Raw genomic sequence first — 27652 nt, 5'->3', positions numbered from 1 at the left:
TCTCTCCTCCTCTGACTGGATCCTTCTCAACTCCCCAAGATCTCGAAGCCGGCCCCGAAAGTCTCACCGCCGCCGCCGCCACCGCTGCCCCTCCCGGTCCCAGAGCTCCGAATCCCGCTCCTCAAGCTGCGGGAGCAGGTAACCCTCACACCCACACCCACCCCACCTGCACCCCAGAGTCCTTGTCCAGCCACTGCCCAGCTGCAACGTACAGAGGGACAGAGGCCCCGGTCACTTCCCTCCAGAGAAAGGGACTCACAGCCCCCACGCAGTGAGCAATAATGACGGCGCTTACTAACTGCTTCCTCTGCTCCTGGAACAGCGCGCTGAGGTGCTGAGTGTTAAGGTGCTGTCCACTTGCCATCTGCCTGTAAACCCCACCATGACGGGAGGACTCTTGTCACCCACATTTGAAAGATGAGGGAGAGAGGCAGCTAAGGAACTCGTTAGACAGTCAGCAGCTAACAGACAGGGCTGGGATGGAAACTGGGACTTCTGGAGTTGCGCTGTCACTGAGAGTCACTGGAGGCACAGAGAAGCCAAGTAATCTGTGGAAGGTCACACAGCACAGAGCACCAAGTTGGGAGGCCCTTTGAAGTCAGGTCTCCCCTCACCTGGCCCTTTTGCACATGGAGAAGTCTTGGTGGGTGGGATTCTCGGTTCTAAGAAGGAGCTGGGGCTTTGTGGTCCTTGATGCTTGCAATTGTAGACACTATCAGGAATGTAGAGACCAACCCAATTGTACAGGCCAGCTCCGGGGGTCAGAGTTCACTGTCCTGGACTGACCTCATCTCAGTCAAATCAGAGTGTTTATGGGGGCGAGGGAGAAGAGGAGGAGAAGGAGAAGACACAGTCGTCGCAATGCCCCTCTGCCCGCGCCAACACGTGAGCTACATTTCTATCCAGTTCATCCCATTACTGCCGCCAAGCAAGACCAGAGCGCCTCCACTTTGGCTGTACTTTGGGGTCACCGTGGAAGTTTCTGACAGTCCTTAGACCCACTGTCTAGACATTCTGGGCTGATTCAGACGCGGGTCCAGTGCTGGCAAACTTGACATCTCCCCACCCGGTGTGAATGTGCAGACAAGGCGGTGCAGGAAGAGAAAGCGGCCCTGGCACCTCGTGCTGTCAGCCAGGGAGGCCGAGGCTGGCATTCTTGTCGCACATCAGCAACTGCTAAGAACTTTGCCGGTGAACGCTCTGTGGCACCTAGTAATCAAAACAAAAACAAGACTCGGCCGCGAGCCCAGACAGAACACAAGCATCGTCCAGCACACAAAAGCAGCCCGGCATCTCTGTCCCAGTCACCTGATGTGTCCTTACCTGCTCCAGTCCTGGCCTCGGTCTGGTCTCTGCTTCCTGGGCAAGATCTATAGACACCCCATCGGGGAATGACTTCTGCTTTCTGACGACTTCCAATCCAGAGCAAAGCCCCAGTGCCTTAAACAGCCCCCTGAGTCACCTGCCACAGACCCCTCAGAGTTTGCTGTAGCACCAGGTCCAGAGACGTGTGGCTGCATCCCCTCCTTCAGTAAACACGCTTGCTGAAGCACAGGCGTGCTCCAGCTGGTTATGTCTGGAGGGCACTGACGAACTGGATTCAGCAGCACTATTAGGTTCCAGCGGAGAACACTGCGTCTTGGTGGCAAAGGGAACCGAGCCAGGTCCCAGTGAGGGGCCGAGCCTGGATGGCCCAGGCCTATGTGACTCAGCTGGAGCCCGGTGCCAGAGAGCTAGCCCTGCTGGCCGGGGCCAGAGGATGGTGCAGGCTGTACCTGCAGGGCCCAGGACGCTGGGCTCTCCCTCCCCTGAAAGTCACCTCTTCGGGCCAAGGGTGACCCAGCCCTCCTGCCGTCCGTCTCCTGTGGTCTGGCCACCTGTGCTTCCGAGTGCCTGCCGGGCCAAGTGACCCTCCAGCCAGCAAGGGAACAAGCTCAGGCCCCACACTGGTAGAAATGTGATGCAGAAGCCCTAGAGCAGATAGCAGGGTGCTCCAGAACAAACACTACAGGTATCTGTTCCTACAGGGGCAGAAAATGCTGCCTTGGCTCAGGTCCGCCACTTACAAGCTGTGTGACCTCAGGCAAGACCCGCAGCTCCCTCATCTGCAAACTGGAAAAGTAATCCCTGGTCTGTCCTTGATGTCAAGCTGTATGTAGAGGGCATGCCAAAGCCCTTGGGCATCGACAGCACCAGAAAAATCCATCAGGTGTTTTTTTTTTTTTTCTTAGACTGTGGCTCAGAGCTCACAGGCAGAGATTTCTTCAGTTTCCATCCCAGACACAGGGCAGCCAGATTGACATCTGACAAGCGTGCAGACAGCATCGTCTTCATTTCTGTCAGCTGTTCTTTTCCCAAAAGTTTGGGTGACTGTCAATAGGACGCCTCTGTTTCACAGATGGTAAAGCCACGTACACAAAGGCACACAGATAGACGCAGTTATGTTTATAGGCAAGCACATGAAAACACAGATGAACACACCCAGACGCACAGACACAGACAGACAGCTTTCTGTCTTCACAGCTGCATTCCCAACCCCCAGACAGTGTGAGATCCATGAATAAACATGTATTAAGTGTATAAAGGAGACAAAGAATGAACGAATGGGCAGGTGGACGATGGGCGGAGGGCTGCATGGGTGTGCACACGAAGCATCTCAGATCCTCAACACCTCTCTGCCATGGTCCCCTTCAAAGGACCCTCAGGTTTATCGCCCTACCCCCAGGCACCGCGGCCGGTCCCCCGAGGAAAGGCGGAAGTCCCGCCGAAGGCACTCTGCCCGCTGCCCCAAGACCCTCTGCACGGCCAGCCCCGAGGCCCGGTCCAGCCACCTGCCCAGCCGGCCCCTCCAGCTCAGCTGCCTGGCATCCAGGAGCGTAGTAAGTATTCTGCGCAGCCCTCTGCCAGGTTGGCCGCGGCACTGGGGGGTGGAGGCACGAGTCCAGGGCAGTGAATGCAGTTTTGGATAACTAGCCCACTGCTTTCACACCTCAGATTGACGAGATCGGGCGCGTTCAGGGTGGTATGGCTGTAGACCAGACCTCATATTGATTAAGCAAGTTGTCATCCGCCAGCCTTTGGCAGCGTTCAGCTTGGGGGTTTGGGCTTGCAAGAGGGAGACAAGCTAAAATACGCAGACTTTTTTTAATAGGGGAATGTTGAAAAATACATACCGGTTTCCAGAGTGACAGTGGCAGGAATGCATGCGGGAGACTCAATAGGCGAGTGTTTCTTTTGGGGGGTGGGGACTTTTGTCTTTGACATAATAGAAGCACCCAGCTTCTCAGTGAAGCTCTGCTATCAGTTAGCCTGCAGTATTGACCATTGACTAGCAGCTGGGATTTGATTTCACCTGTATAACACTGCCTTGCTTTGGACGCGAATTTTCCTTCAAGGAGCCTACTGTCCTTACATGTGTCCATACCAGGGCTCAGGGATTGGGACAGCAGCTGCTCTCACTCTTCCCACACACCTGGGACAGAAAAACCAATGCTCAGAGAGGTTAAGGTCTGGGATAAAGCCACAAAGCAAAGCAAGAAGCGAATCTGATTTAAAGCCGGCTTTGAGTGGAATCCTGCCTTGCTCTCTCGGGTCAGGAAGAAGGAGTAGGTAGTTTGCCTCCTGGAAGTTTCAGGTAGTTGGATCTAAATCCCAATCCTAGCATTGCATGTCCTAGATGAGTTGGGCAAATGGCTTAACCTCTTTGAACCTGTTTTCAAACTTGAAACAATACCACTTTTCATACAAGGTTGTTGATGCCAAAAAGATGAAGTATGGGAGAGTTAGACAAGTAAGTAGAGTTAGACAAGTAAGAGAGTCTGTGTGGCCGAAGTCTGCAGTCACAGCTGCCAGCTGGGGAGGGACCTCTCCCCTCCAGCTACAGGTGAATCTGAAGACTTAAGAGAATTGCTCCTCTAGACAGGATGAGATGGAAGTAAGGAAGAGTCCAGGGGTGCTTACAGGAAGGTCAAGGAAGAGAATGAGATGGTGAACAATGGAGGACACCACAGTCGTATGCAGTGAATTGGGGAAACTCTTCTTTACCTGCCTAGCACCTTGATTCACCAGGGCCTAGTAATGTCTGTGTCCTCTACCCACCTGAAACCATGTACAACTCTCCCCAGCTCTTTGTCAGATGCCTCTGGTTGCAGAGGATTTGCAGAGGGAGTACCCACCTGCAATCCCCCCTCCCAGAATACCCTACGAGAGGCAGAGTCTGAATGGCAGAGTCTGAAGGCCATAGGTTCGCTCTTGACTTGGTCGGCCTATTCTTTTACCCCTCCCAGCTTCAACTTCCTCAACTCGGAAGTGGGCAGATTAGCCCAGGTCTGGTCTCCAGGCAAGGATGAAAGCAAGTTTAAACTATGGCTTAATAAGAGATAAAAGAACATGTGTAGGGGCCCTCCCTGGTGGTGCAATGGGTAAACGCAGCACTAAGAAGCTAAAGCCACTTCAGCTCCAGTTCGATCCCCGCCCATGGAGGTGACCCACATGGTGCAGCAGACCTCTCCTGACCCACCCACTGCTCCCCTCAGCAGTATTATTTTGTCTGTCTGCCTGTTCTGCTCCCCACTCTGTCTCTGGTGAATCCTCTCACCGCCCCTGAACCTCTGGCTTGTACCCCAGTTCTGTATGCATAAATAAATAAATCTTTAAAAAATAAAAGAACATGTAAGTTAGGAAATCCCCCAGTCTCCCTGGTCATGGACATTGATCACCGTGGCCCAATAGGGCGTCACTAAAAAGTGACACTGGGAGCAACTGGCCTTTGCTTTCTCACTACTGTGATGGGTAACAGGTCCTGTCTGTCTAGAAGTTGCAAAAAAAGTTGAGTGTTGTCCAAACCAAAGAAGGAAGGTCCTTCCACAGCAGCTGGTGAGATCCCAGATTGGTTGTTGGTTCTGGAAACCTCAATGTCCTCCCAAGGTCCAGCCCCATGCAGAAGAGCTGAAAGGTCATCTGCCCCTAGGAAGGAGAAGCATAGAGAGCTCACCTAGTTCAGTGTCCTGACTACAAGAGGAGAAACTGAGGCTCCTAGAAGAGAAATGATTTCCACAGGCTATGACAAGTCATAGGATTACAAGGATTACAATAATGCAGCCTCATACAGGTTCTTGTACAGGATAGATATCTAAGTCTTTCCCTTATCTGTTAAAAAAAAGTCTTAAAAAAAAATACATGCAGATAGCAAGTCTCTTCTCCAAAAGCTTTGTTTAACAGAAGCAATGTAACACAAACTCTTGAGGCCAGCCTTGGCATGGGGCAAAGTTCAGCACAGTAGTGCTCTAAGGGCGGCGTTCCAGATGCTGGCTCTGCCTTACCAGCTGTGGCACCTGAGTGAGTGACATGCACACGCTGTGCCCACATTTCCTCCAGATTTGCAAAATGAGGCTCACACTAAGACTTACCTCCTAAGAGGGATGTTACGAAGATTCGATAACTTGGTATAAGTAAAGCTTGTAGACTATAACAAGCAAGAGCTGCATGTTATGTGCTGTTGGCTGCTAACGACAGTACCAGCAATAGTCTTATCAGTAGAAGTGGCAGTGGTAGCAGCAGTGGCGGTAGAGGTGATGGTCGTGTAGTTGAGTTCAGGCTAGTCGGGAAGAGTCAGTATGAGAATGGGGACCCCTTCTTCTCGTGCTTCTGGGTTCCGTACATCCTTTGTTAAAGAGAAAGAACAGTGAAGTCATTTTCAGTAATACATCAAGTCCACCAGTATCTAGTGCACATCTATAAAGGATCGGGCTCTCATAGGACTTTTAGAATGCCTTCTGATGAGGAACACAGGCAAGATAAAACCATCACTGGCAATACCCAACAACTAATGTGGAGATGCTGAGGTGGGATGGGAGGTAAGCTGTCAGGGAAGGCGATCGGGGATGGGGTAGATGACCACTAGGTGGGAAAATAAAGATGAACAGGAGTTAGCTACATGGGAAATGAAGGTTGGAGTCTAGGAAGGTGATAGAATTCCAGGGCAAAGTTGGGGTTCTGGAGATGAACAAGAGTTCTTTGATGCCATGGTCCCCACCACACTCCATTGCTGGTTTTCACAGACACAAACTCTTTAAAAATCAAGAGCATTATATCAAGGTGTGTATTTGCATATATGAATATGCAAAGTTGTCTACTGTCATATTGAAATCTTGGTTAGTAAGATAAAGATAACCTGATGTCCTTTTGCCTGGTCAGGACCTAAACCCAAATGGCAAGTCCCAAGGAGCAGGGACCCTTCACAGCTCACTCATATTCCTTTTCTCCACATAACCAGCTCTGTTCAAGACCCTGGGGAGACAGACAGTTGAGTAAAACTGTCTTCGTGAAACAGGCCTTGTTAAAACTCACCTTGAGCACCAGTGCTCACAATCTAGCATTCAACAGAATGCTGTCATACAGTGAGATAAGTGTTGTAATTGGGACTGAGACTGAGTGGTAAGTACCAATACGGCACCTACAGTTGTTAAAATACCCAAATACCTAATGCCCAGTTAGTAAATAAACCCTGTCACCCCCTGCCCCCAATCAACTTAACCATCCCTTCCCTCCACTGACACTTTCTAGACATTCGTACAACTACAGAGTAATAAGTAGCATCTCTTCAGTGCAAAAGCCGGCTACATTATGATAGGACAATATACATACTCAACCAGTTGTTGAATATTTTAAACATCACCCTTGACAGCAGTGGAAGCAAGTACAATATGTAGTAGAGGACCAAACAATGTTATCTGTTGTCTGAGACAGCAAAGGAACATTTGAGCTGGGTTTTGAAGGATGAATAGAAGTTTACCAGCTTAAGATGACTGATGAATAGAGGGAAAAGGAAATGCTCTCTGTCACAGGCACTGTCACATACTTTATACAGTATTTTCCCCCCATCGGATCCACAAACAGTTCTTTGAAGTAGATGAGGTTATTATCACTGTTGTGCAAATGGGAAAAATGAGGCTCAGGGAAGAAAATGACTTAGCTATATAAACCAACTGGGAGGAAGGAATGCTGGTATTAATCATGATTTCAGCTTACACTGATAGCGTGGAGAACAGATTACTTGACAGAGTTGGGTGCCCTAAAGGTCTGCCTGAGCCCCATCCCTGTTGCATGGGGTGCTCTGTTAAATCTCCTCTAACTGGAGCCTGACCTCAGAGTCCATAGGTTAAACTTATATGAGTCCTTCATGTCATATCACTTCTCTGGTCCTCATCTGTACCTTGGCTAGTAATCATAGTTGCCTCATTGGATACAGTCATGTATCACTTAATGACATTTAGGTCTATGACAGACTGAATATATGACAGTGGTCCCAACTGGCTCTACCTTCTAGCCTCTGGGTAGCAGCTCCACCATCTAGAGTGTAATGTTCACATGATACAAACTCACCAATTATGCATTTCTCAGAATGCCTCCCTGTCATTAAGCTACGGGTGCCTGTAGTTACAAGGATGGAAAAGATACCTTCACACGCCAGGTGCTGTTCCAGGCACCAGATGGACAGCAGTGAACAAGAGGATGAGGTCCCTGCCCTCAGGGGTTGTTTGCTCTGTATGGATAACTTAGTCCAGTGTTTGGTACATGACATTCGAACGACAGTAGCTTCTAATATTTGGCATCACCATGGCTTCATTAAACCCAGGCATGATGTTTTGGCCTCAAAAAATTTAGTCATAGCCAAGATCTCAGGTGAGCTTCAGAAAAGCCTAAGAGAATGGTAGGGTGGAGGTAGGTTCTGCTTTGCAGAGGAAATGAAGCTGGAGAGAGTGGCTGGATGGTCCAGGCCTTCACACTTCCCACTAGGACCTCAGCATGGTTGATGAACCCGGGGTTCTGCCTAGGAGAGGCAGTTTGGAGAGGAGAGGAATGAAAATGCAGAAGTAGGGGTGAACCCCGGGAAACTGTGGGGCCAGTTATTTTCTTTTCATGCAAAGCAGCCTGGCATTGTCAACTTTTACTTTTCCAAATAAGGATGGACAAAAGAAAACTAGCACTTTCTATCACGAAAGCATATTTTCCAGCAGAAAAGTTGGGACAGACAGGCATCAGAAGAAAGGAGGAGCTTTGAAAGCAAGTGCACTAAATGAAAAACTCATTGCATCAAATCTAACTTTTGCTCGCTTCAACTGGGGCTGGTGAAAAATTTGCCTGAGTCCTTGTCGAGATTTTCAAGAATGCAGGGGCCAGGAGCATTAAGAGGGACTCCAGAGAAATAACCAAGCTGATGCCTCTATGCCTGCCCTTGGTCTTCCACTGGACAGATGGACAGAGGAGAGTAGATTCCCTCCCCCCGAGTCCAAGGTCAACAGCAGAGTACAGTCCTGTGAGATGTCTCAGCCCTAAAGGACCTTGTCATCATCCCACAATCCCCAGCTCTTCTCCATCTTTCTCCATCCTCCACCCCTCCTCCCAAATGAACTCCCAACAGGTCAATGGAGCCATTTTTTTGCTGTCTTCCTAATTAGTTTGCAAAGGAAGATGAACAACAGCAAGGAAAATAAACTTAATGTCTTTGTGAAACAAAAGCTTTTTTTTTTTTTTAAGGAATAACCAGAACCCTCTAGCTAAAAGCTTTGCCAGGCAGCTCGAGATTCACAAGAGAATTTCTAGTCCCCCATATGGCAGGGAAAGAAAAAAAAATTATAGCCATCTCTCTCCATGGGGCCATTTGAAGCTCAGTAAATGGACTTGTTCAGTTTAATTGGAATTCTCTTCTTGATTGTATTTTTGTAACCTATTAGGCCGTGCTGCCTCTTGATCTCGGAATTCAACTGAAATTAAATTTTGAAGTGTAAGTGAGAGGTTGCCTTTTTTCCCTGTTCTTGATTAAATAATGATTTGAAACAAAAACAATAAATAAGAGTGCTGGCTTCCCTAGAGGACTGAGGGGGCTCCCCATGAAACGCCAGGAGGTGGGATTCATAGTCGGGGATTTAATTACTTATGGGGAAAACCCAAGTGTTCACACCCAGGAGATTAAGGAACAAGGAGATGAGGCAAACTTACAGTTCAAAAGGAAAAAACAAAATTGGAATTTCACATGGGAGAAGGCTAAGAGGGTAATAGAAAACGTTTGCTTCCTCTCACTGGCGTTAAGTTTGTAAAAAGCAGTTAGTCCTTTAAAAAAAGAAAATTAACCGTCCCCAACCAGAAGGACATTTGTAATAATTCTGTGGTCTGGCCCAAGGGACAGCTCTGGCCTGCTGGTTCCTTTCACTGATAAAGGTCCCAGATGGGAAGGACAGAATTGGGGAAGATGGAGGGATCCGTTTCTTGGTTCTGGGAGAGATGGGACATACAGGATCAGGTAACAACACACGTAGAACAGGGGGTCCTAAATTTAGCCATTCCCGGGACCAGGCTTAAGGAACAGTGGCTTCAGGGGCCGGGGCCCAACACCCTCTCGCTGCATCCTAAAGGGGCAGTGGTAATCACCCTCCAACCACTGATGTCCCACCAAGAAGTGGATCTGATACTGCCAGATCTTATTATTTCAGCGCCATCCCATTCTACAGTGCTGGCAGTTCATTCCGATTTATTGTCAAACCTATGAAGTGTGCTGCAGAGAGCATGGCTGAGACAAAGCTAATGTGGCCGTCCGTTTCCAACGGTGGCTTTGAGCGTCGAGGCATGGCGGCTTCGTGTGCCCCGACCCCTCCCCACTTCCGGGCACGCTGTCAACTTCCGGCTTCCAGGTGATGTAGGCCAGCTCCCGAGGACCGTGCTCCCCAAATGTGGCATCTGGATTTACTAGCGGCCAGACCCCCAGAGTGCAGACTACTACTCATGAGTGGTAGAGAACCGGGGCACAAATACCCCAGCTCTCTCAGTCCCCATTCAGGATTAATTCTGGGATGAGGGTCTCAGCGTGACCCCAGCAAAGAAGGTCCAGCCGCCGCTTGGTACCTCTCTTACAGTGGCTCCTCGTCTTCCCATCTCACTTCCTCACTCCCACAGAGGCTCCTGGCCCTCTCAGATAAACTACAAGCCCACCAATTCCTGTCTCGTTTTCTGGGAGAATTCAAATTAAAGGGTATCATTTACTCTGTGATTAAGGAGATCCTGCAGGGGGGCGAATTTCAGGCCCTGTTCCAAAGGTAGGAGCATGTGAAGACCCGAAAGGCAGCGTGAGCCCGAGGCAGAGCACAGGGTAGGATGGACGGAAAGGTAAGCCCTGGCTGAGGGCCCAGGTCTTACACGGGGTCCGGTCCTGACAGGACATTGTTGCTGCACCTCAGGGGTCCAAGATGAGGTCGAGTGAGGAGCGTGAGGTACAGGGGCAGTGGGTGTTGCAGGCACAGAGGAGGAATTCCCAGTGGATGAAGAGGGCTCTTGAAAGATGAAAGGCTTATTATCTAAATGAGGATGGGGGCGAGGGGGAGCACGGGGGAGCCTCCTGTGGTGTCAGCATCGAGTCAGCAGCCACTGCGTGTTAGTGACAAAAAGAGAGTCTGGCTAGGAAGGAGACAATCAGAGATGAGCGGGCAGAGGTGAGGCCTCAGCCGCTATTGTGTGCTGGTCTGGACGCCTGGAATTTGAGGGTCTTCTTGAGTTCTCGCGGCTCTCAGCCCTCTCCCCCCCCCCAAAAAAAACACACACACAAGCTCATCCTGCCCTGGACTGCCAGATCTTTCCTCCACTTTGGGGGGTGAAGGGAGAGCCCAGAGAAGCCAGAGTCTGAGAATAAAAGGTCGCTACACCATGCAGATATCTCTAATGAGTCATTAAAATGCAAAGACAAACCAAGTAGAGTTCAGCTCAAATAGAGAATATTTTCAGAACATGCCCTCTCCCCTGCCCTCCCCCAAAGTAGTGTTCTAAGGGGGTTAAAGAGAGCAAGAAGATTTCTATATTCAATATTCGCCAGGGATATTATGTCCTTACACCCGTGTGCCCTGAACTAAGGCAACTGGCCTTGGAGCTGACTTGGGCTGTTTTAGTCAAGCCAGGTACACACAGGTGGCCCTTCGTACCCTCAGGTTCTGTATCTAAGGATGCCGTCGAGCATGGGTAAAAATACGAGCTATGTAGTTAGGGTAATGGTGGCTGCATCTGTCCTGAGCATGGACATTCTCTAAACAACAGAGTATAAGGACTGTGTGCACAGCGTTTAAGTGTGCGGGAAGATTGTGTAAGTTATGTACAAATACCACACCATTTTAAAATAAAGGAACGTGGCTTGAGCATCTTCTGATTTTGTGTGCAAGGGGGTCCTGAAACAAACCCCTCCCCAAGGGATGGTTTGTATGCATATCTCCTTTCTAATTTGTCCAGACAGGCCACCTTTTCTTATTTCCTGACCCAGAAGGAACCCCTTTGGATAATCTGATAAAATTACTGTATGAGCCAGCAGCCTAGTTGCTTGCAAACAGCCAGACCAAGCCGCCTTTTAATCAGACCCCCGGAGTAGCAGAGGGTGTAGGAAGGAAGGAGTCCCAGTGCAGTTAGTCTCAGCAGGAAGGTTTCTTTGGTCTGGAGCGTGTCCCCTCGCTGAAGTTTGTGTACCGCGAATCTGTAGCTGGAGATCTGGTGTGCTTCCCTGAGGGTCCTGTGACTGAGAAAAGCCAGGAGGAAGATAAGAGGTTATTCCTTCCCTCGGTCACAGATCACCTGGTTCTCCTAGCTCTCACATCCAAGCCCTGAGCTGGTCTCAAGCCCCTAGACTATGTTAATTATGTCATGGAGACCAGCCTTGTCTTAAAAAGTGACCAGTTCCTAAATTTGCAGTCACCCAGCTGACCCCCACCAGAGTCAGGTCACCCAGCCATCTTCAGGAATCTATTAAGTTAGGCCAGGCCCAGGCCTCCCATCCCAGGACCCCAAGGGACTGTGGGCAGCTTTGTTCATTCTGCAAGAGTCACTGAGTTCTTGACCTGTGCCAGGCTCAGTCGGGCACAGGGCTATAGCCTTGTACCAGTCATACATAGCTTCTTCAACAAATGCCCACCACCCTGATGGGCAGACAGGAAACAAAGCTAACACGTACCCCTCTGAGTGGGAGTGTGGTGACAGGCAAAAGGCACTCATCTTGGAATGCATGAATGAAAGGTTGAATGGATGAGTGAAGTAGAGTATGTTGTGCTACCTTGACCTAAGGGATAAAAGAACGCTGCCCAGAGGTGGTGATATGTGACCTGAAGGATGAATACATTTCGCCATGTGAAGCGGGTTGTGCAAATGGCCTGGGGTGGGAAGAATATGATGTGGTGGCAGAACCAAGAAAGATCTAATCGATTGGCTTAGGTCATGGAGGTCATTGTCGGGTATGTGGAAGAGAGAAGTTTGGTGACGTACACAGGGCTAGTTGTAAAGAACATTGCCATTTAGGTCAAAGAATTTAGAAATGGGACTTTTAAGCAAGCAAGAGATGTTGGTATTTTCAGGTGCTGAGTACAATCCAGTAAGAATATTTCAGTAATACCCTTATCTCTGTTGCCTGGCGATGATGGAAAAGTGTGATGCCTTATGAATTCTCAGTCCTAATCACAGAAGTTGAATGTGAATAATGATTATGGCCATGGAGGAGCATTCTGAAAGTGTCCCTGTGAGGTCAGGGTATGGCGTTGTTGAGAAGGAAAAGAAGGCAAAGTCCCCTTCTATATCTGCTAGCCCTGATGGGGTCTAATGCTTAGGAACCCCTTCCGGGGAGGACCCATGAGGGACCAGGGAAGACACTTTGAAAGTGAGAATGAAAACTAGTAACAAGTATCTGGGAGAGAAAGATCCAACCCAGGCGATCCAGGTAGAAGGCACAAGGTCATGGAAGAAAACTCATGGGAGTTAGCTGGTCCCCTCCGAAAGGACTTGCTGATTCACTGGCCACCAGACTTTCACCATCTCTGAGACTAAGGTTCCCTGGGCCCAGCACCTAGCCACCCAGCACGACGCTTCTCAGTCCTGACAGAAGCAGCTGAGAAGCATGTTTCCCATGAACTGCCAGAGGCGGGAAAGCTGGGGCATCCAATGTGCAAACAGGAAACCCAGACGGGGCAACTGAGTGGAAACAGTACCTTTACATCATCCTGAAAGACGTCTCACTCTAGAAAACTCCACTGGGGCAACCCTATTTCGTTGAGGTCCCTTCTCCCCCAGCAAAGCCAACCAGCTCACCAAGCAGAATGTGGCAGCTGCGCTGGGTAGAATCGGTAAAGTTGGCCCATCACCTGGCCTGTGTGCAAGGGCTCCTGGGAGAATCCACAAAGGAAGCCCCCTGCTTGGCTGCAGGATGTGACCTGCCAGACAGCCGAGCTAATCTCTTATTCCTGTAGTTCTGGGGTGTTTCTGTGTCCCCCTCACAGCACTTGCTGAGAAGGTGGAATTTCTTAAGAAAGCTCCAATGCCACCTCCCCCCATCTAGGCCAAGGATGTTGTGGAGATAAAGTGCAGAGGGCAGCAGGCCCTGATGGTGAGGCCTGCACTAGTGATAGGTCTGAATGTTTACAAATCAAGGCAGCCAACAAACTTACATGAAGTATGTTTTCTTGTTTTCGCAAATAGACCTGCAAAGTGATCTAGAAAGTCAGATTGAAATTTAGATTCTCAGACCCTCACAGAGCTAGGTTATAACATGGCAATGGGGGGGGGGGACCTCCTTCCTTTCTCCTCCCACTTCTTCCACCAACCAACACCGAGACGGGCTGCTGGCAGGCCCATGGACATCTAGGCCTGAACACCTAAGTTCCGAACAAATGCTCTTGGGGTGCATGCACTTGAAGCATGCTGTATTCCCGGGAGAACAGATCTGTGAAGGAGTCCCCAGAGGCATGGAAGTGGGCTCAGGGGCCCTATAAACGGAGAATCTGGAGTCTCAGATAACCAGAGAGTAGTCTTGGGGAAAGTGGGCTCCAGGCGGCACGCTCTGTCCCACACTTTCCCACACCTTAGCGATGGTGACCGCTGGAGGAGGCCCAGGCGGGTCCCTTCTGCCCACAGCTATGCCTGATACTGTGGCAGAGAAGCCAGGACCACACCCACTGTGTCGTCCCCTCCAGAGACTGGTCTGAACGCTTAAAGAAAGCCATCTACTATGCTGCTAAACACACCATTTCCTTTCCAAGACCCAGCTTTCCACCACCTCCTTTCCTCCTTCACCTAGATCTGCCCTGCACAGGAATCTGGGGACCCCTTCTCCTTCCCATCACCCCAAAGCCAAATCTCCCAGGCCTTTGCAAGGAGCACCTTCTTCCCTCCTCCCTTTCACCTGACGCCCAGGCAGATGCAAGCTCCAGCTCCCCCTTTGCAAATTCAGCAAGGGTTTCCCCACTCCAACCTGGGCATTCAGGGACCGGCCAGGTCAGTGCTGATGGCGTGAGGTCCCCCTACTGAGAAAACCACGCCTCACCCGTCAATGACACTGCAAACCAACTCTGAAGTTCAGAGCCAAGTGTGAGGATGTACAGAAAGGTGTGTGTTTTTTCTTGTCATTTGCGACTCTAATGATGGACTCACGTTGCCCGCTCTTCCCTTTCTCTTACACCTTACCTACCTACTAAAGGAGGAGTTCTTGCTTGGTAAGTGGATATAATCCGCAAAGACATGAGAGAATTTATTAGAAGCCACTCGAGAGCCTTAGCTACCTTCTCCAGGGGGAAAAGGACACACAAGATACCTGTAGAGAGCTTTTTTTTTTGCCTTTGTTTTCAGTCAGACTATTTGACGTCCATTTTTTATTTATTTGTTTATTTTTGGCCCTCCTTTCTTTTCCCCTTTTGTTAAAAATGACTAAAATGTCCTTTTGTGACCTTGACTTTATATTATATATATATATATAAACGCTCATCTTTATTTCATTTCTGTTCCCCATGTGACATTTGTCTCTACTTAAGCAACTTTTTCTTTAAAAAAAAAAAAAAAGTAGTCTAATTCATTGAGGATTTGGTTGACGTTGAAAATTTTGGCTTTATCTCCTTTTTCGAGTTTCAAGATATAATTTTTCCAGGCCCATAGCCCTGTTTTCTTTTTGCCCTTCTTTTATTTTACTTATTGTTTTAGGTTAAGGGTGTTTATAACCCCCCTTTCTATTAAGTTGTCTTTTTGTTTGAGTTAATTCATTAGAAATTAAATTTTGTATAATTTTCTTTTTCTTTTGTTTAATCTGGATCGCATGCTTTTTCTCTGCATGATACCTAAATTTTCCAGTTATCCTAGAAGGGGGTAAAACAATCTCCTTTCTGTGGTATTCTTTCAGGAATTTGTGCTTTTGTTTTTTGGCGTCTCTTCTCTCCTCTCCTCTCTCTCTCTTTCCTTTCGTTACAGTGCATCATGACGGTAAACATTTCTTGGTTATTTAGACGCAGTCCACAGACCCCGCAATCAGCAGTGTCCAACGGGTGTTTTTGCTTTCAGATCACTGGGTCGGGGTCTGCTGACCTCTTTACCAAAACAGCCAGCCCGCTTGCCACCTCTCGAGGACGCTCCCAGGAGTATGACTCAGGCAACGACACTTCCTCGCCACCCTCCACGCAAATCAGCTCAGCCAGGTCGCGGGGTCAGGAGAAGGGGAGCCCCACTGGGGGCCTAAGCAAGAGCCGGGAACTCCACAGTGGCAACACCTCTGATTCAGGGAACTCCTTCACCACCTCTTCACCCCAGAACAAGGGGGCCGCTTTGGAGAATCTCTCCCCCACCAGCAGGGGCAGAGAGTCAAGGTCAGTGAATCTGGTGGGAGGAGAGTCCGCCTTAGCCCCACCCTCTCAGTCTCTCATCTTAACCACATGGCCACATCCATGATTCTTTTATTTGCAAGGAAGTGAACACACAATTTGAATGGCATAATTTTGGGGAATGAAATCCAGAGATAACAGCTTCAGGTATAGCTGGATCCAGGAGCGCAACAATATATCACTGGGAATTTTCAATGCATTGGGTATTTCCCATTACATCTTTTCAGCTCTGCTCTCCTCTCTATTGATTTTATTCTCAAGCAAAGGTCTTTCCAAAGCATTGGCAAATATGCCATTCACTGAACAGACTATCAGCTTAGTCAGCCAACAGAGGGAGAATGCCTCTTTTCTCAAAACTTCAGCAAAATGGGGTTCAGGTGCTCACGTCAGGATTAGAGACTCAAATCTTCCCATACACACTAAACTTGGGTTCTCTGAAGGAACAGCCAGGTACTGATATCAGGAGGAGGAATGGAGATTGTACAGGCAAGAGCAGATGTTGATTTTTTTTTAAAGATTTATTTATTTATACATACAGAGCTGGGGTACAGACCAGAGGTGCAGGGCGGCGAGAGGATTCACCAGAGACAGAGTGGGGAGCAGAATAGGCAAAATGACGAAGCACACTGCTGAGGGGAGCAGCGGGTGGGTCAGGAGAGGTCTGCCGCAACATGTGGGTCACCTCCGGGGCAGGCGGGAATCGAACTCATGCTGCAATGGCTTTAGCTTCTCAGTGCTGTGCTTTAACCTGCTGCGCCACCAGGGAGGGCCCAAGCAGATGCTGATTTTACCAACAATGTCAAAACTACCAATATGGGTGGGGCCCACTTACTAGATGTCGAACTCAGGGGAAAGTTAGAAATTCCTGTTTCAGGAGAAAGGCTGCCATTATACTCACGTCAAATCACTGTCACTTAACTTTATCCCCAAAGCATTGTGATTTTATGTCCACACAGAAATTACACATAGGTGATTATGGCATCTTTATCCGTAATTGCCAAAACTTAAAAGCCATCAAGATGCCCTTCAGTAGGTGAGCATAGAAATAAACTGTGGTCCATCCAGGCAGCAGACAGTTGTTTGGCAAGTCAGGAAAAGACATGGTAGAACCTTAAAGCCCTAATCCTAAATGAAAGAAGATAACTGGAAAATGTTACATAGTAAATAATTCTAACTTTATGATGTTCTAAAAAAGATAAAACTATGATGACAGTAAAAAGATGATCAATGGTGGCCCTCCCTGGTGGTGCAGTGGGTTAAAGCACGGCACTGAGAAGCTAAAGCCACTTCCGCATGAGTTCGATTCCCGCCTGACCCGGAGGTGACTCACATGGCGCAGCAGACCTCTCCTGACCCGCCCACTGCTCCCCTCCGCAGTGTACTTCATCCTTCTGCCTGTTCTGCTCCCCACTCTGTCTCTGGTGAAGCCTCTCACCACCCCTGAGCCTCTGCCTGTACCCCAGTTCTGTATATACAAATAAATAATCTTTAAAAAAAAAAAAAAAGATGACCAATGGTTATCAGGGCTAGAGAGCAGGTTTGTAGGAAAGTGAAAACTAGTCTGTGTGATGCTACAATGGTGGGTACATACACATTTGTCAAAACCCACTGGGTCCACAAGATAAGCTCTCATGTAAACTATGGACTTTAGGTGTTAATGGTGATCAGCATACGTGATCAGCCCAATAAAATATAAACATGTCTACCATTGACTGTTGAACAAGGCAGGGGTTGAGCCACTGACCCCTGCACCACTGAAAACTGGCATAAACATTTTGACTTCCAGACCCTCCCTGGTGGCGTAATGGGTTAAAGTGCAGCACTGTGAAACTATCCGTAGCCACTGCAACATGAGTTCCATCCCTGGCTAGGGAGTGCCCCGCATGGTGCTGTGCACCTCTCCTGGCTCCCCGCTGCTCCCCTCAGCAGTGGATTTCAATGATCCACCTGTTCTGCTCCCTATTCTGTCTCTGGTGAATCCTCTCACCCGCCACACCTCTGGCCTAAACAAATACATCTTTAAAAAAAGAATTTTGACTTCCCCCAAACCTTAATTACCACTCTTCCTTGGTCTTAAAACTCCACCCCTGCTGTACAGATACCAAACTTTTCAGGTGCCCGGTTCCTTATAATAGCCCCTCCACATCCACAATTTCCATATCCACAGATCAGTCCACCAACATCCACAACTGGTTGAAGCCATAAGCACAGAACCGGTGGATATGGAAGGAAGTATAGGACTGAAAATCTGTATATATGTGAATCCAGGCAGTTGAAATCTGCATGGTTTAGGTGCATTGTATTTATATATATAAATATATATAATGCATACATAGGTACATTGTATGAGTGTAATATAAACATTATAATTTATATACAAGCAGACTATATGTGTATATGTACCAATTTTATATATACAGATATAGTACACATAAAATATCATGTCTATAACATATATGTATATATATGTATGCGTGTATATATACATATATATGTGTATACACACACACACACACATATATCCCACTGTGTAGTTTTAGGTAGAAAGAGATCAAACTATCCATTGAGAATTCTCAACTTCTTATTCATCTTAACAAACCTGCTACAGGTGGTTTTTCTTACAGAAAACCCTTCCAGAAAGTTGGGTGGTGAGCCAGTTGCAAGTCTGCACTTCACCATGCTCTTATCTTCCTCATCTTCCTCAAGAAATCACAGCAGAATGCTAATCACTGAGGAGGTCACAATAAAAACTCCTAAAATTCACTGGTCACTTATTCTGTCTATTCAGTCAGTGACTCATCCCTCAACTTGCTCTTGGGCATTTCCAATGCCAGACCCTGTACTTGGTGCTGGAGACATAAGAAACGTCACTGTCCTTCTCCTAGGCATGTGTATGCAAGGGGGTGGATGCAGAGACAGGGAAGATTTGCAGGTACACTCTGCCATGCTGTCAGTGGGGGGGGTTCCCCTTCTTCTTGCAGTGGAAGTCTTTCTGTTCAAGCAGTCAAGGTTTTAATACCATAGCAAAAACCTTAGCATTGAAGCAGTTAACGGCTTCTTCAAGGACAGAGTGCCCTTTGTCCCTAACACATAGCTCCAGTGCTGGACAAATAGCTTGGCATTCACATGTAGACCTGGCTTCTGATTTGCCTGCCCCAGGACATCCTTGGCCTCTGTTAATGCCCAAGCTTGGCTGGGAGCCAAGGTTGGGTCAGAGCAAATGTCAATGTCACCAAGAACAGCAGTGAAAGTTCCCAGATGAGAGAGGACACGTGACTGCTGATATACTTCAGCGTTCTATGCAGGAGAACCTGAGAGGAGCAGTGACAGCAGGAAAGGCTATAATATTTACTGACACTGACTGTATGCCAGGTACTTAACTCTTGATAAAAACCTTTATGCGACAGGTGCTAATATAGCCCTCTGGTAGCTAGTGGGGAAATTGAGGCTCAGGGCAGTCCAAAACATCAGTTAATAAGGGCCAGCGCCAGGGCTCAAACACAGACTGGCCTTCCAAACTGAAGTGAAAGCCTGAGCTGCATCCAAAAGTTACTTGCTTAATTTTATCTACATGAACAAAAAATTTAGATTCAGCCTTTCACTTTGAAAATAAATGGTCTTTAATTCCATGATTATTGATGTCATGTCTGCTGTGAGAAGAAGGCTGAGTGGGGGAGACATCAGCACCTAGTATGAAGAGCCAGATACTGACATTTGGGGGACCGGGCAGGTGGGGGATGCGTAGACTTTGGAACTGGGCAGATCAAGGTTTGGGAATCTGGATACTCTTGAGCAACTAACTAGCTCTTTGGAATTTTCTCAATAAATCAGGGATAATAATAGTCAGCTTTATAATGTTGTTGAAAGGACTTAGTGAGATGATCTTGTTCAAGTACCTAGGATGTTAAAAGGCTCAAAATGTTTTTGTTTTTTTTTTCACAGCTACTTATTGATGACTTAGGACATATGTATTTGGATCCGTGCCCCATGCTGGAGTAGTGTCAAGAGAGAGAGATGAGTCCTGTTCTCCAAGGGCTCAGTGTCTGGGGAAGCAGGAGACAGCATTTATAAGACTAAATAAACCATGTAGAGAGGGGGGTGGGGTAAGCATAGGGGCTAGGGACCGGGTAACACACTGGAGGTCAAGCCCTCCAACTTAAGGGGTGTCCAAGAAGGCTCCCCAGAAAAAAGTGAGATCAAACTAAAGCCTAAACTACGAGGAGCTGTCAGGTGAAGAGAGGGAAGATTCCAGGCTGTGGGAATGTTCGAAAGCTTGCAGACACAGGAGGGTCAAGGATATCCCAGGAGGAACCAGCAGTCCCTTAGGAGTGCCCAAAAGAGGAAAAGGCCAAAAGCTGAGACTAGAGGGGAGAGCAGAGGTCAGGATCCGGATGAATCTTGAAACCATATTTATTGATCTGAACTTGACCTTTGGCCCATGAGCGTGCCCTGATTGAAAGCCCCATGAAGCCCAGCATAGTTCCAGGCAAGGCATGAATGCAGGAGACAAGGCTGTACTTGGGGTGATTTTGAAAGACCCTCCACCCTCAAGTCTCAGTTCCCCTCATCTACAAAACCATCCTCAATACAGTTTCCCGAATGTAAACTAGCTATGGTTGACTCTTACACTCCTGTAGAGGTACCAACCCCAGATAAATGAAAATCTGGTCAAAATACCTTTTGAACCACAACCACCCATTGGCATTCTTGGGGAATTGGATTCAGGACCCACCTCGATTTCCTGGATACCCAAACCCGAGGACCCTCAAGTACGTTAGAGTAGCCCTTGATTTCTCTCTGCTCTGCATGGATTTAGCCACCAGTGTCTGCTATTTAGCCACTGTTAGCTGAATCTGTGATTGCAAAACCATGGATAGAAAAAGTCTGAGTGTAAGTGGGCCTGCTTGCCCAGCTTAGCCTGCCATTCAAGGGTGGGCTGTCCATGTTACTTTGACCACATACACATTCACTTCTACTTTAAAAAACTTTTGATACCAGGAAACATTAATATGATCTTAAATGGAAAATTACTACTACTTGTCCTAAATAAAAGACACCTGTAAAATACCTATGAATAAAAGAGTATATTTAATTCCAGTGACCGTTACCTACATAGGACCCTGAGCCCAGGCCCACTGTCCCTTTTCAGGAGGTTGTAAAGTGCTGAGAGACATAAGCCCCAGCCCAAGCCTCCCCCACAGTGTTTTTGGGCATTGGAATGGTAAAAGGCTGAAAGAGGGTTCTGAGATCACTAGAGGCAAAGAGAGGGAGATCGGTGTTAGCCAGAGACCCCAGACCAGCAGGCAGCCCAGTGCTAACACAATTCTCCAACCCTTGCAGAGGATTTCAGTCTCCTTGTCTGGAGTGCGCTGAGGTGAAGAAGTCCGGTTTTGTCCCATCCACAGCCCGGAGCTCCCCGAGAGAATGCTCCCGCAGCTCCTCCTATGCCAGCACCCATTCCTCCAGTCACTCCTCCCGATCCCCACATCTCAGAGCCTCCCCCAGGTACACTCGAAGTCGATCCACCTCCTCTGGAAAAAGGTGAGTGCAGTTTTGACCTTTGTCTGCAGCATTTTGCTTCTGAGAGAGGCAGTTAAGATAACTGTTGGTCAGGTTCTTTGACCTGGAGGAGGCAGGAATCAGACTTGTACCCATTACTGGCTGGTAACTGAATTTCAATTAACCTTTCTTGGTTTCAGTTTCCTTATCTGCAAAATAAAAACAATAACAATATTTACCCTATGGGGTTGTGGCGAGAACTATAAAGCACTTCAGATTATTATTTGGAAAATAATGAATATCAGTTATTATTATTGTTATTGGCAAGACATATGTATCAATAGTGAGCTTCTGCTGCATTAAAAAATATATCCTTTTTAAACAATTAGTTTTCACTTTGTGCCTGATTCTATGGATCAGCAGTTTGAGTTGGGCTCAGCTGAGTGGTTCTTCTGCTGCCTCGTGGACTGATGCATGTTTTCCATTGGCTAGTGGGTCAGCTGGGAGCTGGCTGGGATGGATGAACTCAGCTGACTGATCTGTGCTCCATATGGTCTCTCATCTTCTGGCAGGCTTGTATGGGCTTCTTCATATGGTGATGGCAGGCTTCAAAAAAAACAACCATAGTACAGGTGGCCTCCTGAGGCCTAAACTTGGAATAGACATGGCCTGCCATTCTATTAGCTACAGTCAAGTCAGAAGACCATTCAGATATCAGCAACTATTCTCTGAATGAGAGGTGCTGCAAAATCACATTGCAAGGGATGTTGCTATAGGAAGAATTGTTCCCACTTTTGCAGAAAACTGCATTCAACTCCAATAACCATGGGGAATCACTTGGTTTTATTTCTTATGGAATAATAATGCAGCAGAATGCACACATGAGATTTACCTCAAGAACTGGAAGACTCCATCCAGTTAATCAGTCTGTATCTTCACAGAGTCCAGCTTCCCTTTACAACTAGAATTTCCAATAATAATACAACTATTTCTCTGTTGCAATCATATAATTTAAAAAAAATAAAAATGCTGTTTAGTTGGTTATTTCAAGACTAGTTCATTCAAAAAAAAATGAAGACAAGGTAGTTGACAAAAATGTTCAACAAGATAGAATGACATAAATAGAAGAATAAGGTAGGCTAAAAGGAAAATTAAATAAAGAAAGCGTTTAAATCCCAAAGGCATGGCCTACCATTCCATGCAGTTGCTGTAGAGATGGTCTACAAATGTGACTCTGGGCTCCCTGGCAGAAAAAGCAAAAAGGGAAATGTTTATTATTATTTTTATTAAGCAAAAAGATAAAAATGAACTAGTTGCCTAGAAAGAGTTATTGCTGAGTTTGAGTCTTAAGAAAAATGACTCAAATTGTACCACAGAAAAGGGATGTCATGTGGTATAGTGGATGGAAATGTGTGAAATCCTTTCAATATGTCTGAGAGTATGTTTCCTCTTTTTGTTTCTTAACAAAATCTGGGTTGGCTTAAATGTTTGCTAGGTCTGTTTACATGTTTGATTTGGGGATAAATTTGAATTTTATAAACTTGTTTAGTGCCACGAATTACCTTGATTCTTCTTTTCTGTGGGGGAATATTTACTGAAATATTATCCTGCTAAACTTGGTACCTACAACTCCTTCATTCACTCATTCAACAAGTACTTATTGAGTTCCTACTATATGCCAAGAGCTATATTCTTGGCATATTGGAAATATAACATAAAGCAATGTTAATCAGTGTGTTTAGGGTAATCACAGTCCAGCTTTGCAATTTTATGCTTGAATGCCTAGAACTAAGCCTCTTTTAGTAAAATTTTTAACAAAAACATGTACATTATTGATTTCCCCCACTAAACTTGAGAGTTCTTGGGAGCAGAAACATGTACTAGTCCGCTTAATTCCTGAAAGTCTGTTACAGTGCCAGGTATACAGTAGGCACCCAGTAAATATAGATGACATCTTCTCATTTTAGACCCAGCCAATTCTAAATATCCTGATAATGTCAGATAAAAGATAAAGACGAAAATCAATAGTGTTTTTCCTGGTTACATCTAGAGAGGGTCAAAGAGCTTGGGAACAAATTGAAAATTGTCACGATCACCCTGAAATAAATTAAGATGTGAAGTGGGCCGGAGTATCACTTGGCCTAGAATCTTATATTTCTAAGAGTTATTTGATTCTTCATAAAACTGGATCTATAAAGACATGCTTGTAGATATGTTATGTGACTGCAAGGACTAGACAGTTGTCTGTTGTGTCTCTAGTGGACAGATTTAATCAGAAGTCCGAATTCCCAAATCTTTGTCCAACCATTTGGACAAAACCCAGGCTCCTTCAATGAAAGGAGCAACATCCACCCAATCAATAGCTATTTGCTGAGCACTTACCATGTTCTAAAGCATGAATTGAATTCTGCATTAGATACTTGGCACTGTGCTCAGTACTTTGTACAATTCCAGTAGAAACTTTCCTTGTATTGAACAGCTCCAGAGCACCTGCAACACAGGGCTCAGAAAGAAATAGGCAAGCAACCTTTCTGATCCTTTCTTATGTCTCTCAATGCGTAGCCAAGAACAAGTTGGCAAGAACAAACTCTCCGGGGGCCATAACTGGACACTGGCCAAAGACACTGAGCTATCCCTTGTCCACACTCCTTCTGTCACTTTGGGCAGCAAATAAGAATGGAGTCTCAGAGCCATATTTAAGGGCTGTGGTTATTTTGATCACCCCAGAAAGCAGGGAGGTACTAAGGAATATCTAGGTGAGAACATGTCATAACAAGTCTCCTTTTCAAGTTAAAAAGGATAAATAGGAAAACATGAATGTTTTCATGAGGGAAATCTAAAAAAAACAAGAGTATGACAGAATATTTCCACCACCAAAACATGAATGTTTTCATGAGGGAAAACTAAAAAAAAACAGTTTGAGAGAATATTCCCACCACCCCTTCCTGTACCATAACAGACATTACTAATCCACACCGCATTTCTTCCCACTGAACACAAACATGGCCATATAATTCTCCTCCAGCCTAGGAGGTCATAATCAGCATATAAGAGATGGAAATTACTTGAAATTCTGACTTTACAGAGATTGAAAATAAAAGGGCAGATGTTCCTGGAAAACGGCTGGCAAAACCAAGGCAGTAGTTCTCTGAAAGTGGGAGGCATTGGCAGAGGAGACTGGAGATAGCCTTAAGTTAGTGCTGTGGGCACACAAAGTGCTATATACATAAGATATCCTTGCAGAAGTCAGAACTGTGCACCAAACAGAACTGGGCTGAAGTTGCTTCAGCGCTAAAGAAAAACCCTGATCAGCTGAGTAACCTTGAATAAATCACATTACCTCTTGGTTTCTGGTTCTCCACTATAGAATAACTACCTAATCTCAGAGTGTGTTGAGAATTTAAATGAGATGATATACACAGAGCATTCGTTCCATATGTGGCACACAGTAAAATACATAATAATCATAGCTAACATTTCTGGTGTGCCAATATACTAAGTGATTTACTGACTTACTCATTTAATGTATAAGGTAACTTTATAGGGTAACTACTGTTATTATTCCCATTTTACAGATGAGAAAACAGAGACCCAGATGAGTTAAATCAACTGCACAAGTTGGCAGTTAATAAGTGCCTGGGATAGTAGGATTCAGAACGTTGTAGAAATGCTTGTTAACCATCCAAAAGGGAGATTTCATTTTCCTGCTAGGGTCTGGATCTCTGTGCTCCAGAAAGAAAAATATTGCTCCTTGGCCGAATAAAGTTCAGCCCAGCTGAATTACACGCGTGCCCGGGACAACCCAAGGGGAGCTCAGCAGGCTCCTCAGGGTCTAATTCTTCTCCAGGTCTTACTCCCGCTCTCCCAGCTATTCCTCCAAATCTGGCAAGAGGAGCCCGCCTAGCAGAAGCTCGCGATCTCGCCGCAGCCCCAGCTACTCGCGCTACAGCCCCAGCAGGTACGGACCCCGCCCCGATAGACCAGCCCCCTGGGTCCCACTCAGCCGGGATCCACCCCTTTGGCCCCACCTCCAGAGTGACACCTTCTTGGCACTCAGGAATGGCAAAGAGGCTCCCAAACACCTGGAATGCTAAGAGTCCTAAAGTCCCCCCTAAGCACTCCTGTAGCCACACCCAGAATCCATTTACCGCCTTCAGCCTCTTCACTAGCCCTCGTTCCTGTATTCAGAGTACCCCATCCTTACTCCCATGCCGGGGCCCTCTTAACATTTCAACGTCCAGCCCTGCAACACCTTAGGTAGTGCCTGCCCTGGAAGGTAGGCCCCCTGAACACGCCCGTCGCCATTCTCGCTATACTCACCCCGGCAGACTCTTCCCCATGGCCCGATCACGTCCCCTCCTGCTCCCTGAAGCCCAGTGCCGACCCACAGCCCGTCCAAGTGGGGTGAAGGGCAGGAGTTAGCAAAGGAAATGAGTGTCCCTGTCCCACACGCGCATGTAGAAAAAAGCCGGCCAGTATCAGCGCCCCAGTAACTCCCGCACCCCTTCAGGGAGCGAGACCCTAAGTACAGCGAGAAGGACTCGCAGCAGCGGGAGCGCGAACGAGCGCGTCGGAGACGTCGGTCCTATTCTCCCATGAGGAAGCGCCGGAGAGACTCCCCCAGCCACCTGGAGGCGCGGAGGATCACCAGGTGACGCCAGCTGGGTCGGGGTACCTGCCTTCATCCTCACTCCCGTCCTCTAGCCCCCCCATTGGAGCTCTCCCGGTGCCTCGCTGGGGCGTGTTTTCTGCAGAGCTCAGCACTCCCGGCCCCCGCCCCATCCCCTCCTAAAGTTTCTTTTCTTTCAAAGTCTGGGAGGGCAGTCGTCGCCCCGCACAGGGGCGGGGCCTACGGAGGAGTGGGCGTGGCTATGCTTGGTGGGCGGGGCAGTCCTCGGGACTGGGTGTGGCCGAGAGGTAAAGGTCAGGGGTGTGGCCTGACTGAGGATGGACTGGAGGTGGCCCTGGGCTTGAGAGTGAGATGGCCAGAGAGTGAGGCCAAGGCAGTGGGCAGGGCCGCTACCCGGGGCTGATGGCTTGCTGGCCCGGAGACAGACCGCCACCTGCAGACCCCCGCGCTGGGATACTGCGCTGAAACAGTGATGTAATTAGAAGCAGCCAAGTGTGAAGTGGGCAAGCCCGATTGATTAGGTGCCAGGGAAGCCACTGCGGGGGAAGACTGAGATAGTCTCGGGCAGGGGCATATCCCCAGGTTCTCTGGTTTCCTTAGTCAACCCCAAAGAATCCATCTTGATGAAACCAGCCATGGTTCTCACAGCGCAGTCACACACCTCTTCTGCCTTGCCTGCTTGGAAGCGTAATTCACGCATTTCCTGCCGAGCCCGTTGATAGGCCACTGCCAGTGGAAAATCTGCCACTCTTCCATCAAAAGGAGGTTCTAGTAAAAGTAAAAACAGCAAAACAAACCCTCAAGTAAAATTTAGGTGCTGATTTTGTTGCCCACGGGAGATGCTGAACCCCAAGTTTGCTTAGTCAAGGGAGAGCGCGTTCCAAGTCACAGCAGAGATAAACTGAGCCTTCTCCATGCCCTGGGGACTGGCAGAGAAGGGTAAAGGGAGAGTTTTCGCTCAGGGACAGGGAGATGGGAGGATGCTACTTTCTGGGGTAGGGAGGCAGGTGGGGGAAGACTGCGCCCTGGTTTGAGGCTGGGCGGGCCTGGACCTCACGCACTCCCCCACCCCCCCACCCCCGCAGTGCCCGGAAACGCCCCATCCCCTACTACCGGCCCAGCCCCTCTTCCTCCAGCGGCCTCAGCACCTCCTCCTGGTACAGCAGCAGCAGCAGCCGCTCAGCCAGCCGCAGCTACTCGCGGAGCCGCAGCCTCAGCCGCAGCCGCAGCCGCAGCCGCAGCCGCAGCCGCAGCCGGAGCAGGACCCGCTCGAACAGCAGCACCAGCTCGCGCAGCCCCAGCCTGGGCTCCCGGAGCCGGAGCCCGAGCTACAGCTCCGCAGACAGCTACTCAAGCACGAGGCGCTAAGCAGGGGCCTCCCTGAGCCAGTGTCCACAGGGGCCCCTTTTACTTTGCCAGCCTCCCCCGCGCCCTGCCCACCCTGCCTTCTCCCTGGTGATGACGTTGAGGCTACCTGGACCCTGTCCTTCCTTCCTGCTCTCCTGGGGAGGAAGAAAAGAGGGTTTGGGCGGGTGTGGGGCTTTGGCCTGGGTGTGGAGAGGAGAGCAGCCTCTGCCTGGCAGCCTCTGGGGCTCTGCTCAGGTCTGGGCATATGGAGAGAAGCACCCTCTGTTGGCACAAAAAGAAGAACTCAAGGTTTCCTGGGGAGCATTGGGCCCAGGACTCAAAATTTGGATCCTGGCCAGGAACAGGTAGACATTTCCGCTGGCCCCCTGCTCACAGGAGGCCCCTGCCTGCCAGCTGTAGTGGCCCCACGGCCTTCCTCCCAGGTTCAAGCTCATGCTGCAAGTTCACGGACCCCCAAGAGGGCTGGGGCTGCTAAGAGGAGAGGCAGGAAAGGGTAATT

General features: G+C 48.1%; 1 protein-coding gene across 1 annotated transcript in view; it reads left to right on the top strand.

Moving 5' to 3' along the window:
• SRRM4 (serine/arginine repetitive matrix 4) overlaps nt 1–27311 on the top strand; it is a 135247-nt gene extending 107936 nt beyond the window's left edge. Inside the window, exons 7-13 of the mRNA XM_004690996.2 lie at nt 40–138; nt 2726–2879; nt 15340–15641; nt 20997–21197; nt 25003–25113; nt 25666–25806; nt 26871–27311. Of these exons, the coding sequence (XP_004691053.1) occupies nt 40–138; nt 2726–2879; nt 15340–15641; nt 20997–21197; nt 25003–25113; nt 25666–25806; nt 26871–27153 (1291 nt within the window). The 3' untranslated portion in view covers nt 27154–27311. The remainder of the gene's footprint in view (nt 1–39; nt 139–2725; nt 2880–15339; nt 15642–20996; nt 21198–25002; nt 25114–25665; nt 25807–26870) is intronic.
• Nucleotides 27312–27652: the final 341 nt, after the last annotated feature.

This window comes from Condylura cristata, unplaced genomic scaffold (genome assembly GCF_000260355.1).
Source record: "Condylura cristata isolate star-nosed mole 26May11 unplaced genomic scaffold, ConCri1.0 scaffold00029, whole genome shotgun sequence".
In the NCBI taxonomy this organism is placed as follows: domain Eukaryota; kingdom Metazoa; phylum Chordata; class Mammalia; order Eulipotyphla; family Talpidae; genus Condylura; species Condylura cristata.
The sequence above is the reverse complement of the archived record's forward strand: the minus strand, read 5'-3'. Positions and strand labels throughout refer to the sequence as shown.